The following is a 13873-nucleotide window of genomic DNA, read 5'->3' on the forward strand; positions in this document are numbered from 1 at the left end:
TAAACAGTACTTCAGAAATCAAGTTTGCACAATAAGCATGCAATATGAAGATGGAGTTGCTTTAAGCAAAAGTAATCTTAATCTCTGTTCACCTATCAAAAAATCCAAAAGAGGGCATTCTGAATTAATGAGTACATATGTTATTGAAGACATATTCAAAAACTCAGTGAATGTGGAATAGGGATAGAAATTCACAAGGAAAAGGAAGATGATGTTCTTTCATATAATTTTTAAAAACCTTATAGTTTTCAAATTTTCAAGGTATAAGCCAATATATTGATTTATGAAAATTTATGAAAGCTTGCTATGGTAGATAGGCTACTAAACTTGGATTCTAGAAGATTTGAACAATTTACAAACTACATGACCCTGGGCAAGTTAATAATAATAATAATAAAATTTATATATCTCTCTATATATAGAGATGTAAAACATATAACAGATAATTATATAATTGTATATATACATACAACTTAAGATTCTCATTTGATCCTTACAAGAATTCTGGGAAATAGATGCTATTATTATCCCCATTTTATATTAGAGGAAACTAAAGCTGAGATTTCGGCTTAACCTCTACAATCCTTAGTTTCCACATATTTAAAATGAGAGTTAAACTCAGTTGCATTTAAGGTTTTGTCTAAATTCTAAATCTATAATCCTATGATTTCCATGTTACTATAAAAACAAATTTACCACTTTAGTGTCATATCATTCATGTAAACAAAAATGGGAGAAGAAACACAAAAGGATTTTAGTCAAATTCTAAAGAGCACCTAGAATCTATATGAATCTCTGACAACAAATATCTAAAATCTAGTAATTCAATATTTTTACTGGTCAACAATATAGTTTAACTTTAGATGTTAATGCCAAATCTGTAAGACACAAACAGACCTCTTTCCATATCAGCCCCCAAACTATTCACATCCTATACCCCAACAGGTTAGTTTCCAAAATATTTTCTTAGAGTACCTGACAATCCCAGACTAATTTCTGTTCTACATGAAAGTTGTCCTTTTCATAAAATTCCAAAGCCAATAGGGACTTCAAAAGATGAATAAACCTCCTGCTATCACATATTTCAATTACTACTTATCCCCCCATAGCCTGTTTTCAAGACAATCATTCCATACTTCTTTAGTCTTTATTTTGAAAATCAAATGAGTATTTAGTAACTACTAAATGCTTAGAACTATACTAGGTCATAAATTAACTTTACAGCCAGAATTATTGATGTACTTTCTATTTCATATTTTTCCCTAGAAACAGTTCTTGAACTCTTTCCCTCCAATACTATACTATACCTATACTATTTCCACTTTCCAGAATACTCACCTCCTTCCTATTCTACCATTTCTTCAAGGCTAAGGTCAAATCTCACCTTCATAAAGCTTTCCTCTAATCCCAATCAATAATAATCTCTTTTCTCTCCATTCTCATATCATTTATTAGCCATATCACTTATTTACTTTTTATGTACAACTTTTCTCTCTAAATTGTAAATTCCTTGATGGCAACAAATTTACATCTCCCATATTACCTATCACAGTTCACAAAACATAAATGCTTACCTTTGCAATCCCAAGAATTTTATTTTATGTAATTAAATATCATCCTAAGAAGTAGTCTAAATGCTTTATCAGACTGATACCAAGGTCCATGACATAAAATAGGTTAAAAGCATGTTCTATATCAAGAAGATAAAAACAATTGGAAACTAAGTAGAAGTCAGCAGACCCGTGTATTTGTCAAGCACTAAATAATCTAGGGACCTCAAATAAGCCATTAAATTATCCAATCTTGGTATTAGTTTCTTCTTCTGCACAATGAGAACCACAATTCTATGAATATAATTTGTGAAGATAGTATCTAATATATGCAAATACTAATTCCTGATTTTCTGTCATATTTTTCACAATTAAGCACTTTATCATCTTATGCAATACAAGCATTAGGATTTTCAATCTATAATCATTGAGGGAATACTAGGTAACTAGATCTGTGCTAGGTCCTATGATTTTCATTTCTATTCCCAATAGCCTATATGGGAAAGGCAAATGCATATATATCCTTTCCTAACAGCTTAACAATGATTTCTTCCTTATTATTATACCTCATAGACAATAGAATATATAATAGAATTATACAATATAAGTTCCAAGTACACAACAAAGGAAGTAAAGAAAGAGGTTATAGAATCACAGATCAGAGCTAAAAGGGCTTTTTTTTTTTTTTTTTTTTTTAGCATTTATGATCGTTTTTCCACTTAAAGTTCCTTTGACTGAGGTCATCAAGTTTGGTCTTTACAAAGAGAAATTAACAGTTATTAACAAATCCTATTATTCTTATACCCATTGCAATATCTTCATACTTCTGATAATACATTAAATGTTACATGAAGGCACCTATAAAACAAATTCTTTGAGTACTCTTATAAAAATAAGAAAGAATGGGCTTGTTTTCGTACCTTCTAGAATAAAGACAGGGGGAAGTGGAAATTATATATTGTACGGAGTTGTAAGACATTACATCAACTTGTGCAAATAAGAATCACAATTTAAGATATGCAAGACTTAAGGCTAAAGATTTACAACTATCATCTTTGTGTTCATATATAGGATATCTTAAACGTCTTAGTAATAAGATTTCTGTGTCATTCTGCATAAAGTCCTTTTTTCTAAAATAACACTCCCAAGGCAAATTACCATACGTTCAAATCTGACTACATCATTTCTTTAATCATTCCAGTAGCTTCTTATTGCTTCTATGATAAAAGTCCTCTTTAGTGTTTTAAGCTCTTCACCTTCTTGCTCCATCATATTTTTCCAATCCTATATCCTCTTCACAATCCTGACAAAGTAAACTTTCCTCTGGTTCAACATAACAGCACACACTCTACTCCATCTCTCAGTCTCCATGTGTTTGCACTGAGGTACCATACCCCACACCTCACAGAGGCCATCATTTCCTTTAAAAAAGAATTTAGGCCTTATTTTCTGGATAAAAGCTTTACTGATTCCTTGAGCTGTTAGTCCCCTCCCTCTCAAACTTACTTGTATTTAATTATTTCCCAGTGCTTGGCACACAGTAGGTACATAATAAAGACTGGTGGGTTAATTTCTAATTTTTCTCATCCCAATAACACATTGAATACTCATCATTGCTTACTCACAAAGTAACTGGAATATTTTCCCATGATCTTTCTGTTTCTAGTTTATCTAGGGAGCAGGGATTGACATCATTTTTCATAGTACTTGATAATCCTTCAGGAGAATGTTCTAGACTTCTCTTGGCCTTCAGGATAAGCAATTCAATTTTGTCATCTATTTTTTTTTGAAAAATAAATTTAGACATTTAAGTAAAGTGAAATGCAATATTGTTACTGTAAAAAAATATTACTCAGATCACAAAAGTCACACAATTTGAATTATGTGTAGTAGCAAGAATTTGTATAAAACAAGTAATGCTAAAATGACATTTTAGAGAAACAAGGAAAAATGCATTTAAAAGAATATATAAACTCTATTTCATAAAGGGCTAACTATTAAAATGTTATTAGATTTTTTTCTCAGTTTTAGCAAAATTGTAAATAGAAAAGAAGAGTTACCACTGAATGGCTTTTTTGATTGCCCTGAGAAAGGTATATTCTCATATTGAAATTGACCAAGTTCACAATTCTGTTGACAATTAACTAATACTTTGTCACTGGTGGAGTCTGAAATGCTGCTGCAGTGTTCATAATAATCCAGTTTATGAGCAAACTGAGTTTTCTTTTTCTCCATATAAATGTGCTGTTCTTTTCTTTGCATCTGAGGACTACTTTGACAGGATGAATCAGGTAACAGATCTTGATCGTGTAGCCAAAGTGGATAATTGTAATTAGGAATACTCGTTATCCCTGACACATTAAGGTCAGACTTCTGACTAGTAAGCCATCTTGGGTAATTTTTTCTAATATGGTGCTTTGACTTTTCTGTGAGAGAAGGCATTTCTGAAGAATGTGCTGATAAAGCAGAAATATATTTGCAATGTTTATTTGAAGTTATCACACCACAATGTTTTTCATTGGTATCTGAGAACAGAACAGGAGTAAATAGGTCCTCATTCTCCACAGAATTGCAAGGATCTAGAAATCTGGTATTCCTTTCATTTTCTGATGAAGTCTTTTTAAGAAATTTTCTGTTCTGCTTGCTATTTTGATGTAGTGATCCAATATAAGTATCGGTAGGCAATGATCCATCTGGTGGAAAATGTACTAGATCATCAGTTGTTAGGCTAATAGAGTCTATATCATTAATCATCTGGTTTCTACAAGACAATGACTTTGATCTTTTGAAGTCAAAGTCTTGAAAACCTAAAAAAGAAAAAACATATTTTGCTTACCTTTGTTTCATTCATAAATATAAAGACAAAACCAGTTAGGATTTTAAATACCTTAGTTTTTTTCTTTATCCCTCTTTCCCCCTCCAAAGTACTTTACTTTGCTATGGCTCACAATAACATTTCATCTCACTGTTTTTGTGGCCATAAGTCACTGCCATTCTCTTACCTAGTATACTTCCTGTTTACTCTTTTGATTATTCCAATTATTCTCTTTTTCTCTTCCCTAGGTTTTTTCTGTTTCCATCTATTTTACTGAGCTTTTTCTTTCATTCTGTCTCAAAGCCTGAGTATAAAGCATCCCAGCTTTTTTAAAATGATCCCTCCCAGTCTCTCATCCCTGCCAAGTTAAAAGTACCTTTGATTTTTCTGGAAAAGACAGAAGGATCAGGCCAAGGATTTGGAAGAGCAATATTTTTAAATAACAGCAAAACACTATCCTGCATTAATCAAGCACTTAATTTTTATCTTGTCAAAACTAGTATGAAAGGAAATGGGGAAAAACACAGAATCAAAGAAATATTCAATAAGGAATCCAAAATCATGCAATCCAAATTTTTTTTTTTTAATAGATGAGGAAACCAGGATCAAAATAAGTAGATTAAGTAACTTGTTAGAAGTTATTATTAGTTACCAGGCCAACAACAAAATCCATCACTAGTTCAAAATTCTTAATTGTGAACAGCAGGAAGGTAATCAAAAAACTTGATTGAAAACCATAAGACTTATTTCCTTAAATGATCCAATATATGTTATCCTACCGCTTCCTCTTTCCACTATCAATGAAGAGAATGTCAAAACTCAGTTATTAGAATCAAAGTACAATGAACTCAAAAGGAATCTATGAGTAAAAAATTGGCGAACCAAATAACAGAGTGATGTAAGATCAGGTTTTATAAACTAATTCTTATCTAGCTTCCTCTCCTCACAAAATCTAATCTTCTATAAGTGTAATGCATCATATTATTATACAAAGTTAAAAAACATAGCAAGATATAATGAAAACATACCATTTGAGGATTTTGAAAGAAATTTGGAGAACTTAGAATACTGATCAAGGTCAAATTTTCTAATATTTTTATCATGAGACATACAATCTAGCTCAAAATCATCAATGTAGGCCTGTAATGCCTGAGAAGCAGAGCTGTAAAGCTTATCTTTATACTTTATTGAACCACCGGAGTTAGAAGAATTACTGTTGTTCAAGCTGCAACTTGCTAGAAGAGAAGACACTGTAGATTTAGGAGGATAAACAATGCATTTTTTAATTGTCTCTGCCATTGTTTTCTCAAAATCCGCTCCTATTTCCATTCATCTTTAAAAAAAAATAGTAAACACATAAAAAAGATACATGAGATTTGAATTCAAACAACCTATGTAGCTATATTAATATAAACTGCAAATATGTTATCACTACTTTAAAGCAGGAGTTCTTAATCTTTTTTGTGTACTTTGGTAGTCTGCTGAAACCAGTGGATCCATTCTCAGAATAATGTTTTAAAATGTATAAAATAAAATACAATGGAAACCTTTATTAAAAGTTATCAAAATATTAATTAGACAAGTTTATGTATCCCAAAATAAACACCCTTGTATTTAAGGATGAAACAGTCCTTATTAAGATTCTCTCTCAAGCTTTCTATAGAATGTCCCAAAAGACTTTTAGGATACCCCATTTATAGCGGCTACTCAATAAATATGTTAACTTTATTGGTAGGGATAACAAGAAACATTTTAGAAAGAAAATCAAGAACAGAAGGAATATTTAATGATAACACAATTCTGATATATTTATGATACACTTTATTAAGCTACTAGAACTTGAATCTTTAGTTATGTCCATACCATATATTCAAACTCCAGTATTGTCCTGTAGGTCCCAATATTATCAGGCAAGGATAGAGAAAAGGCCAACTAGGAAGTGAAAATTATAGTGAAAGCAGGTGAGACTAGTAAAATTTGGATAGGAAGTAGTAAATAGGATGAAGAACATTTTTCAGGTATCTGCTACTTTTTTATACAGTACATGGATGATAGTAAGTAGCATTTTATAACCGGTATAGAGAGAAACAGATCAGAAAACTGGGCCAATGCTTTTGGCCAATCTATCCTATGGCACCAGTATTTTGGTCAAAAGGGCAAAACTTAAGCCTGAATACAGTATGACCAAGAATTAGATACCTATGTTATAATACCTATGTTATAATAATATCTAAAATCAATGTATGCTGGAAAACAGCATTAATTTGATTCAGCATATAAAAGGAGAGTACCAGACAGTACTCACTTTAAGGTCCTATAAAATACAAGTGAATGCTCTGTTGTACTCTTGTACTTTTCAGAGTGATGCATTTTGTGACATCACAATAGGAAACACTTATTGCTTTCTAGCTGTATTTTCCAACCTTTAAATGTTTCTCTAGAAGGGAAAATGGAAGTGGGAAGTGAAAAAGAGAAAAGGGAAAAGGAAGACTTTTAAATGAGGGTGGGGGAAGAAACAATAATCTGAATACCTACTTGGCACATAAATCATAAAAATCTAATTTCAAATAATCTGGGATAACATACTGGCTGTATGACTAAGAAATCATTTAACCTTAGTGCCTCAGGCAACTCTAACAATTGAAGTCACAATTACTGATCTAGCTGCATAAACAGAGTTTTCCAAACTGGCATGAAATCAATTTTGCCAGGAAAAAAAAATTCATTTGATGGTATGAAAGTAAGCCCATTTTGAAAGTCTTTTAATTTTTACAGATTGCTGGGCTTCAAAAACTATATTTACTTTTATTTTTGTAGAATATAATATTGAGGTCAAAAAGCTAAAAAGCTTGTCCAAGATCACACAATTTTTTAAAGGCCAAGCAAGCTGTGAAACCGGTCTTCTTTCAATATTGGAAAAGCCCTAGATTACAGAAGGAAGCTATAAAAAGTAGTTTAAAGCTTCCATTTCCCCAGGTTTTATTAGTGATCACTAAGAAGGAAAGAAAGAGTAACAGGTTCAAAACAATCATTTACACTTAAGAAGGTAGAGAAAAGTATTGTTATATTATCACCTAGCTAGTGATTTTCTCCATGATAACAAATTGCCACTATTTTAAAATCCTTTAATGTGCATATATAGTACAGTTTATTTTCTTAAGGAATTATAAAACATATGCTGTGAATTTGTGGAAAACTATACTATTAAATAATTGCCCTTTACATGAAAATAGCCATGAAAAGTTATTTTTTTAAAAAAAATGATCTTGTTTCTTTCTAGTTGTCAATTAGGAAACATAAGTTATATTATTACTATGCGCCAGGGACTGTTCTAATTTCAGGGGATGATGGTCCCAGCCTTCAAAGTTACATTAGAAGATAACATGAGAATAACTGTCCACATACAAAATACAAAGAGTGGATGGAGGGTAATCTTAGAAGGCACTAGCAATGAGATTATTCCCTTTATCTTTCATAAATATGCTTTTAATCAATGTAAACCACTCCAACTTTTTTCAGTGCTTAAACTAATGTTGATGTTTCCTACTTCCCATTAAAGAAGTTTAAGTATTTTAGAAATAAACTCATTTGACTCTTTTCCAAGATGCCTAGCAATCTTACAACACTAAAAGTGCTTGTGCTACCTCAGAAAAATTAACTCAGGGCTTAATTATTCTACTTTTAACACAGTAATAATTAACAGACATGCTGTCTTAAAGGACTTAATTTTTAGCATTTATTTCTCATTGTAGTGTAAAGTTAAAATAAATTTGATTTAATCACTTAGCTAAAATGTTTCTTCTAAACCTAATTTTATATAAAACTATATTAATAACTATTTTTATTTCAAAACATCTCAGTTTTTATACTGGATAACATGAGAAAAAGCAAACTATAGCTGCCTTAAAGACAAAGGGTATGGATGTGACTGGCAATTAATGTGGCAGGGATATAGGAAAGTTTAAGTTGTATATAAACTGTTCTTTCTCCAATTTTTCTATCTTCTGATATAAGCAGAGTTGCTAGAAGAAACGATAAGGTATCTGACCTCCTGATTCCCAGAACTTTCTCCTACTGATGACATACAAGCTTGGATTTACCTGATTCTCAAAATGCTACTTCCATATCCTAAGAGTGCAATTGAGAAGTATCATCAAATGTTTTCTGGAGGGTCTGAATTATACAAGAGAGCTCACCAGACATCAAAGAACCTACCTAAAAAAAATTTCAACTTTAGTGCTTTAAAAAACATTCTTCTGCCAAACAAAAGCCCAAGGAATAAAATAAAAACAGGGTTTCAGCATTCCTTCAGTTTGGTTTCAGAAATTTTTAATAGAATTACTCTTTTCAGAAAGTACAAATATGTGATGCTATTACTTTAGTCTAAAACGATTAATATTCATTTAAATGTTAAGTGATTTTTCATTAACTCTGACACAAAGAAAGAATATTAAACACGGATAAACACGGCTCTGTTTGAACAATAATTTGTCCTTCCCTCCAGTTTCTTCCTTAACTCCAAATCATCCCCAAAACTCGAATTTATTATCCCAGCTCTTTTTCAGAGCCTCGGATAACTATCCTTTCTTCCTGGCAGGCACTCCTCCCAAGAACTTAAAATACTTCTTTCATTTAAAAGCCACTCAAGGAGAAGCTTCTGTATGTACATAGATAGCTCTTGGACGAACTGATAGCTTCTCAGTCTCCATCCTCCAGACCTGGGGCACGTTTTCTTCTCTGCACCCGGGCCCCGCCAAGCTGCAGCCCCAGTCCCGGGAGGCACAGGTGCGCTCTCAGCGGAGAGCCCTCTGGCCGTCGCCCGCCCTTTCTTTCAAACCGATTTCCAACCTGGAACTCAGGCTGCACGCATGCGCGGCATTCGTTCTCTTTGTGGGGCAAGAGGGTGGGAGGCTTGGACCGAGGAAATGTGGGGTAGCGGAGGTATGTTAGGCGCGGAGCCTTCTGGAAGTTGTAGTTTTATCTCCAGCATCCTTCCCCTCCCCCATTTGCAGTGATAGGAGGGGAGGTGCTGGACCACTACAGCCTGCTCTGCCCTCCTCCCCACCTTCAGTTCATCCTCTGCTCTCTTGCATCACTGGACTCCTCATTCAGCTCGGGCTGGAGATAGGCCTTTTCTTCTTCTGCCCGATCTCAGAGTCTGTGTGAAAGGAACAAGTGAGCGAGAGTGACTCTAGGACTTTATATCTGCTGCTGCTGCTGCCGCTGCTGCTATTGCTGCTGCCGGGAGAGACCCAGCCCTGCAGCTCCAGTTCCTCCAGGTGAGCCTCAGTTTTCTCCTTACCCAATCCCTCTCCAAGAAAAGGAACCCTACAATGAATGGAGATAACCCCCCTGGTCTCACTGACCTCCCCTTCTATGGGATATACCCAGAGATGCCCAACACCCCTCCCCTCTTATCCCATCCTTTCCTGGGCATCGAGCTCTCCTCCCTGAATTTTCTTGCCTGACAAGGTAGAGTCAGCATTGAAGGAGAGTGATTGGTGCTGAATTTTACATAAATGCGTTGGAGAAGCTGACTCCCAGGGAAGGATGACAGTATTCCAAGCTCAGATTGGAGTGGAAGCATTTCAGAAGAGGGATTATGTCAAATGTTGATTAAAAAACAAAAACTCTGCTTTTTTTTTCTTTTTTAAAGTATTTGTATGGTAAAGAGGGAAAATGGGGAGAAGTGCCTAGTTTCAAATGGTGTTGATATTATTAAAAAGGTGTTACTCTTTTAAAGATTTTTGCACTAACTAAAATAGAAATATTACTCCTAATTTCTGATAAATATGGATAAATTTCAGCTGATTTGACCACTGGGTAAAAATATAGTTTTACCTCTCCTCTCCTCTGACCTATAATAGAATCAAATAATTTTGAGTAAAAAAAAAAAATCCCTATATTCTCTATTTGGCAGATCTCTAAAGTCCAAAGCTATAAAACTGTGACCCTTCTTAATTTGGTGATTTCTAAATCAATATTCAAGATCGATAGCAATATACACACATATATTCTATTAGATATCTATTGAATGTATATGTATATAGACTTATACCTATACATATATATACCTATACATATATACACAGATACACTCTAAAGACAATCATAAGCCAATATTCAAAGATATGAAAATATATCAAATATGTGATAATGTTAAATAGAGGTCAATGATGTGATTTTTGAGAAGCTTATTTTGTTCCAATTTCAAATACCTTTTTTTAAAGAGATTGTAGTAAGCATTTTATTGTTTAGATAAGGATTTCCCAAAAAAAAAAAATTCCTGTAAATTTTACTTTAAAATTTTCCCAATACATTATCTTTTTAGAGTTTTTGAGAAGTGTAGTTCTTCATCTAATTTTGTAATCAATGTCAACAAAACCTCATTTTAAATGTATATAAAAATGTCCCTCTAACTAGAGGTTTAGATTGTAAATAATGAAACATTTTACTTTATTTTAAAAAAGAACAGAATATAAAAGAAATGATCAAATATATAAACAAAATTAATTCATCAAAATACATTTTTTTTTTTAGTTTGGAGAAATATAGAAAACTTGTAGAGATTCATAATGTATATCCTCAGTGACCACTGGAAATATGATAAAACATTTATTGAATCTCCACTTTATGCAAAGACTGTGTTAGATTACCTGAAAGTGGAAAGAGTTTAGATAATACATGATCTCTTAAATCATGAAACTTTCATTCTGGCAGAGGGATAAGATACAAATGCAAACAACTATAGTTTAAAACAAGATAAGTACATCAGAGAAATTTAAAAAAAAAAAAAAAAACTTTTAGTGAAGTCCAAGAGTAAAAATAAAACTGTTAGTAATAAAGTATGTGAAGACATTTGGTTGGGTTTTATAGGCTAAATAGGAAATGCAACAGGCAAAGAAGGATAATCCAAACATAAGTAACCAATGAGCCAAGATAAGTGAGCATAAGAGCTCAGGAATTGAGGGACAGAGAATTGCCTTTAGGCAGGCAGAATATATAGAGGGTATTGTCATAAGATAAGGCTGGATAGATAGGGTGACAATAGAGAGTAATATTTGAGCACATGGAAAGGAATTTAAACTTCATAGACAATTGAGAGCCCCTAGAGCTTTTTGAGCAGAGACCTAATGTGATGTAGGCAAAAGAAGAATTCTAGTAGTGATATGAAGGATGGCTTCAAGAGGTCAGAAAGTAGAGGAAGACCAATTAGGATTTTACAATAGTAGAGCCAGATAGTACTGAGGCTTTGTACTGGAGTGATCAGAGTGAAAATCAAGTTGAAGAAACAGCTGCAAGAGATGTTTCAGAGATAGAATCAAAAGGACTTAGTAACTGAGTAACTTTGAAAGATGGGCAAGTGAGAAGAGTCAGATATAACCCCAAAGTAATAAACCAATGAGACAAGGGTGTTCATGATTTCTCAAAAAATCAAAACTAGTAAAAAATTTTGAGAAACACATCTACATAAATTGCATTTCATGAATTAGTGGGGCATCTAGATTAATATAAGCTAAGGGAGTTGGAGTTATGGGTCTGGATTTCAGGAGAAAGGTCATGATTAGAATGCGATATTCTGCAAAGACAAAGACTGAAAGAATGAGATTGTCAGGAGAAAATGAAGAAGAAAGAAGGGCTGAAGACAGGCTTTTACACCTACATTACAGATTCAAGTAAAAGGAAAAACAGTTGTTAAAGCATCAGAAGTAAAAACCAAGAGAGTATAATGTTTGTAGTCAGTGAATGAGAGAATATATAGGAAAAAATAGTGTTCAAAAGCTTCATATGAGTTGCAGATATTAAGGACTAAAAAGAGGGAATTAAAAAGTTTTTTGTCACATATGAGAGAACCATTTCAGATTGCAAAAGATTTGAGAAGAAATTGAGTAGTGAGGAAGTAGAGGACCAAGTATAAAAAAAAAAAAAAAAAAAAACTTTTCCCCAGAAGTTTGAAAGGAAAGCTGGAGATAGAAGAATATAAATCAAGAGAAGACCTTTTCTCCTTTGATCTTCCGCCTTCCCTTCCTTCCTCCCTTCTTCCCTCCCTTTCTCCCTTCTTTCTTCCTTCCCTTTTTCCCTTCTTCCTTTCCTTCCTTCCTTCCTTCCTTCCTTCCTTCCTTCCTTCCTTCCTTCCTTCCTTCCTTTCTTCCTTCCTCCCTCCCTCCCTCCCTCCCTTCCTTACTCGATTGTCAACCTCTAGTAGTTGCAGTTGCCCAGGGTTCAAGTCTTGAGTTGGTACCATATATGAGTCGAAGGATAAATCCTCATAGTCAGTGTATTCGTAGCTTCAATACCATTGATGTCCTATGGCCTTAACTGTAAGATAAAGGTTGAAAATTTCATCTATTATATAAAGAATATGAAGGGGAAGGAAGGGCAATTAGGACTAGGATAACTGCTGGTATAATTGTTCAAATAGTTTTGACTTCTTGGGCATCTATAGTACTGGTGTGTGTTAGTTTTGTTGTGAGCATTAGAATTAGCTCATAAAGTAGCAAGGAACTAATTAAGAAGACGATTATGAGCATGTGGTCATGGAAATATATGAGTTCTTCTATGATGGGAGAGGTAGCATCTTGAAAGCCCAACTGTATAGGATATGGCATGATAAGATATACAGAGGTTAAACCAATAATTTAACTATGGCAAAGTTATGTAATTGTTATTACTAATATCTTTTGGAGAAAGTCATAATGGTTATGGGGTTGACTTGAAATCAACTTTTTGGGGGTTCGATTCCTTCCTTTCTTGTCTGTTTAAGCTTTGATGAAAACTGGTTGTTCAAATGTATGATATGGTGAAGGGCAACCATTCCTTCCTTCCTTCTTCCCTTCCTTCCTTCCTTTCTTCCTTCCTTCCTTCTTTCTTCCTTCCTCCTTCCTTCTTTCCTTCTTTCCTTCCTTCCTTCTTTCCTTCCTTCCTTCCTTCCTTCCTTCCTTCCTTCCTTCCTTCCTTCCTTCCTTCTTCCTTCCTTCCTCCTTCCTTCCTTCCTTCCTTCCTTCCTTCCTCCTTTCCTTCCTTCCTCCCTTCCTCTTTCTCTCCTTTCCTCCCTCCTTTCCTTTCTTCCTTATTTTCTTTCTTTCTTCTTTCCTTCCTTCTTTCCTTCTTATCCTTTTAGAATTGGGGAGAGGGCAGTATGTTTATAGGCAAGTAAGAAGTATTCATTTGAAAAGAAGATTGAGATGTATGATAGAGAAGGAGTGATGATTGGGACAATTTTGAAGGAGTGGAAAGGAGGAAGAAAGAGAAGATGAAGTTGTTGAAAAGGTTAGAATAGAAGGAAGAGAAACTAGATTATATTTTCCAAGTGAGAGGGTAGGAGGTTATTTGGGAGCAAGAAAAGAAAATGTTTAAAATAGGTGCTGTGAGGAATGATGTAAATAAAAAGCCAATAGAGTAGAGTAGTATTGTTGAGCAAGGCACCAATCAAGATTATATATCATGAATTTACAATAGCTAAAATCAGATCACTTTCAGAACTTTTTCCATTGACATTTAGCAGCCC

The 13873-nt window shown here is 33.7% G+C and overlaps 3 protein-coding genes across 7 annotated transcripts in view; 1 reads left to right on the forward strand and 2 right to left on the reverse strand.

Annotated features, from left to right (window-relative positions):
* Window positions 1-9167, reverse strand: part of C1H18orf54 (chromosome 1 C18orf54 homolog) — a 37013-nt gene extending 27846 nt beyond the window's left edge. The window contains exons 1-5 of one of the 5 annotated variants that reach the window (XM_031945944.1): window positions 6671-6688; window positions 6229-6297; window positions 5394-5698; window positions 3611-4357; window positions 3176-3326 (exon numbers count right to left, since the gene is read on the reverse strand). In XM_031945944.1, coding sequence (XP_031801804.1) covers window positions 3176-3326; window positions 3611-4357; window positions 5394-5694 — 1199 coding nt within the window. In that variant the 5' untranslated portion in view covers window positions 5695-5698; window positions 6229-6297; window positions 6671-6688. Of the gene's footprint in view, window positions 1-3175; window positions 3327-3610; window positions 4358-5393; window positions 5699-6228; window positions 6646-6670; window positions 6689-9032 lie in introns of those variants that run through there. The other 4 variants (XR_004230852.1, XM_031945946.1, XM_031945945.1 and 1 more) reach the window with 4 other exon arrangements.
* A 220-nt stretch (window positions 9168-9387) lies between these two features.
* POLI (DNA polymerase iota) overlaps window positions 9388-13873 on the reverse strand; it is a 76797-nt gene continuing 72311 nt past the window's right edge. Inside the window, exon 9 of the mRNA XM_031945943.1 lies at window positions 9388-9523. Within this exon, the coding sequence (XP_031801803.1) occupies window positions 9474-9523 (50 nt within the window). The 3' untranslated portion in view covers window positions 9388-9473. The remainder of the gene's footprint in view (window positions 9524-13873) is intronic.
* Window positions 9514-13873, forward strand: part of STARD6 (StAR related lipid transfer domain containing 6) — a 39702-nt gene continuing 35342 nt past the window's right edge. Inside the window, exon 1 of the mRNA XM_003759551.4 lies at window positions 9514-9644. The gene's annotated coding sequence lies outside the window, so the exon portion shown is untranslated. The remainder of the gene's footprint in view (window positions 9645-13873) is intronic.

This window comes from Sarcophilus harrisii, chromosome 1 (assembly GCF_902635505.1).
Source record: "Sarcophilus harrisii chromosome 1, mSarHar1.11, whole genome shotgun sequence".
Classification (NCBI taxonomy): domain Eukaryota; kingdom Metazoa; phylum Chordata; class Mammalia; order Dasyuromorphia; family Dasyuridae; genus Sarcophilus; species Sarcophilus harrisii.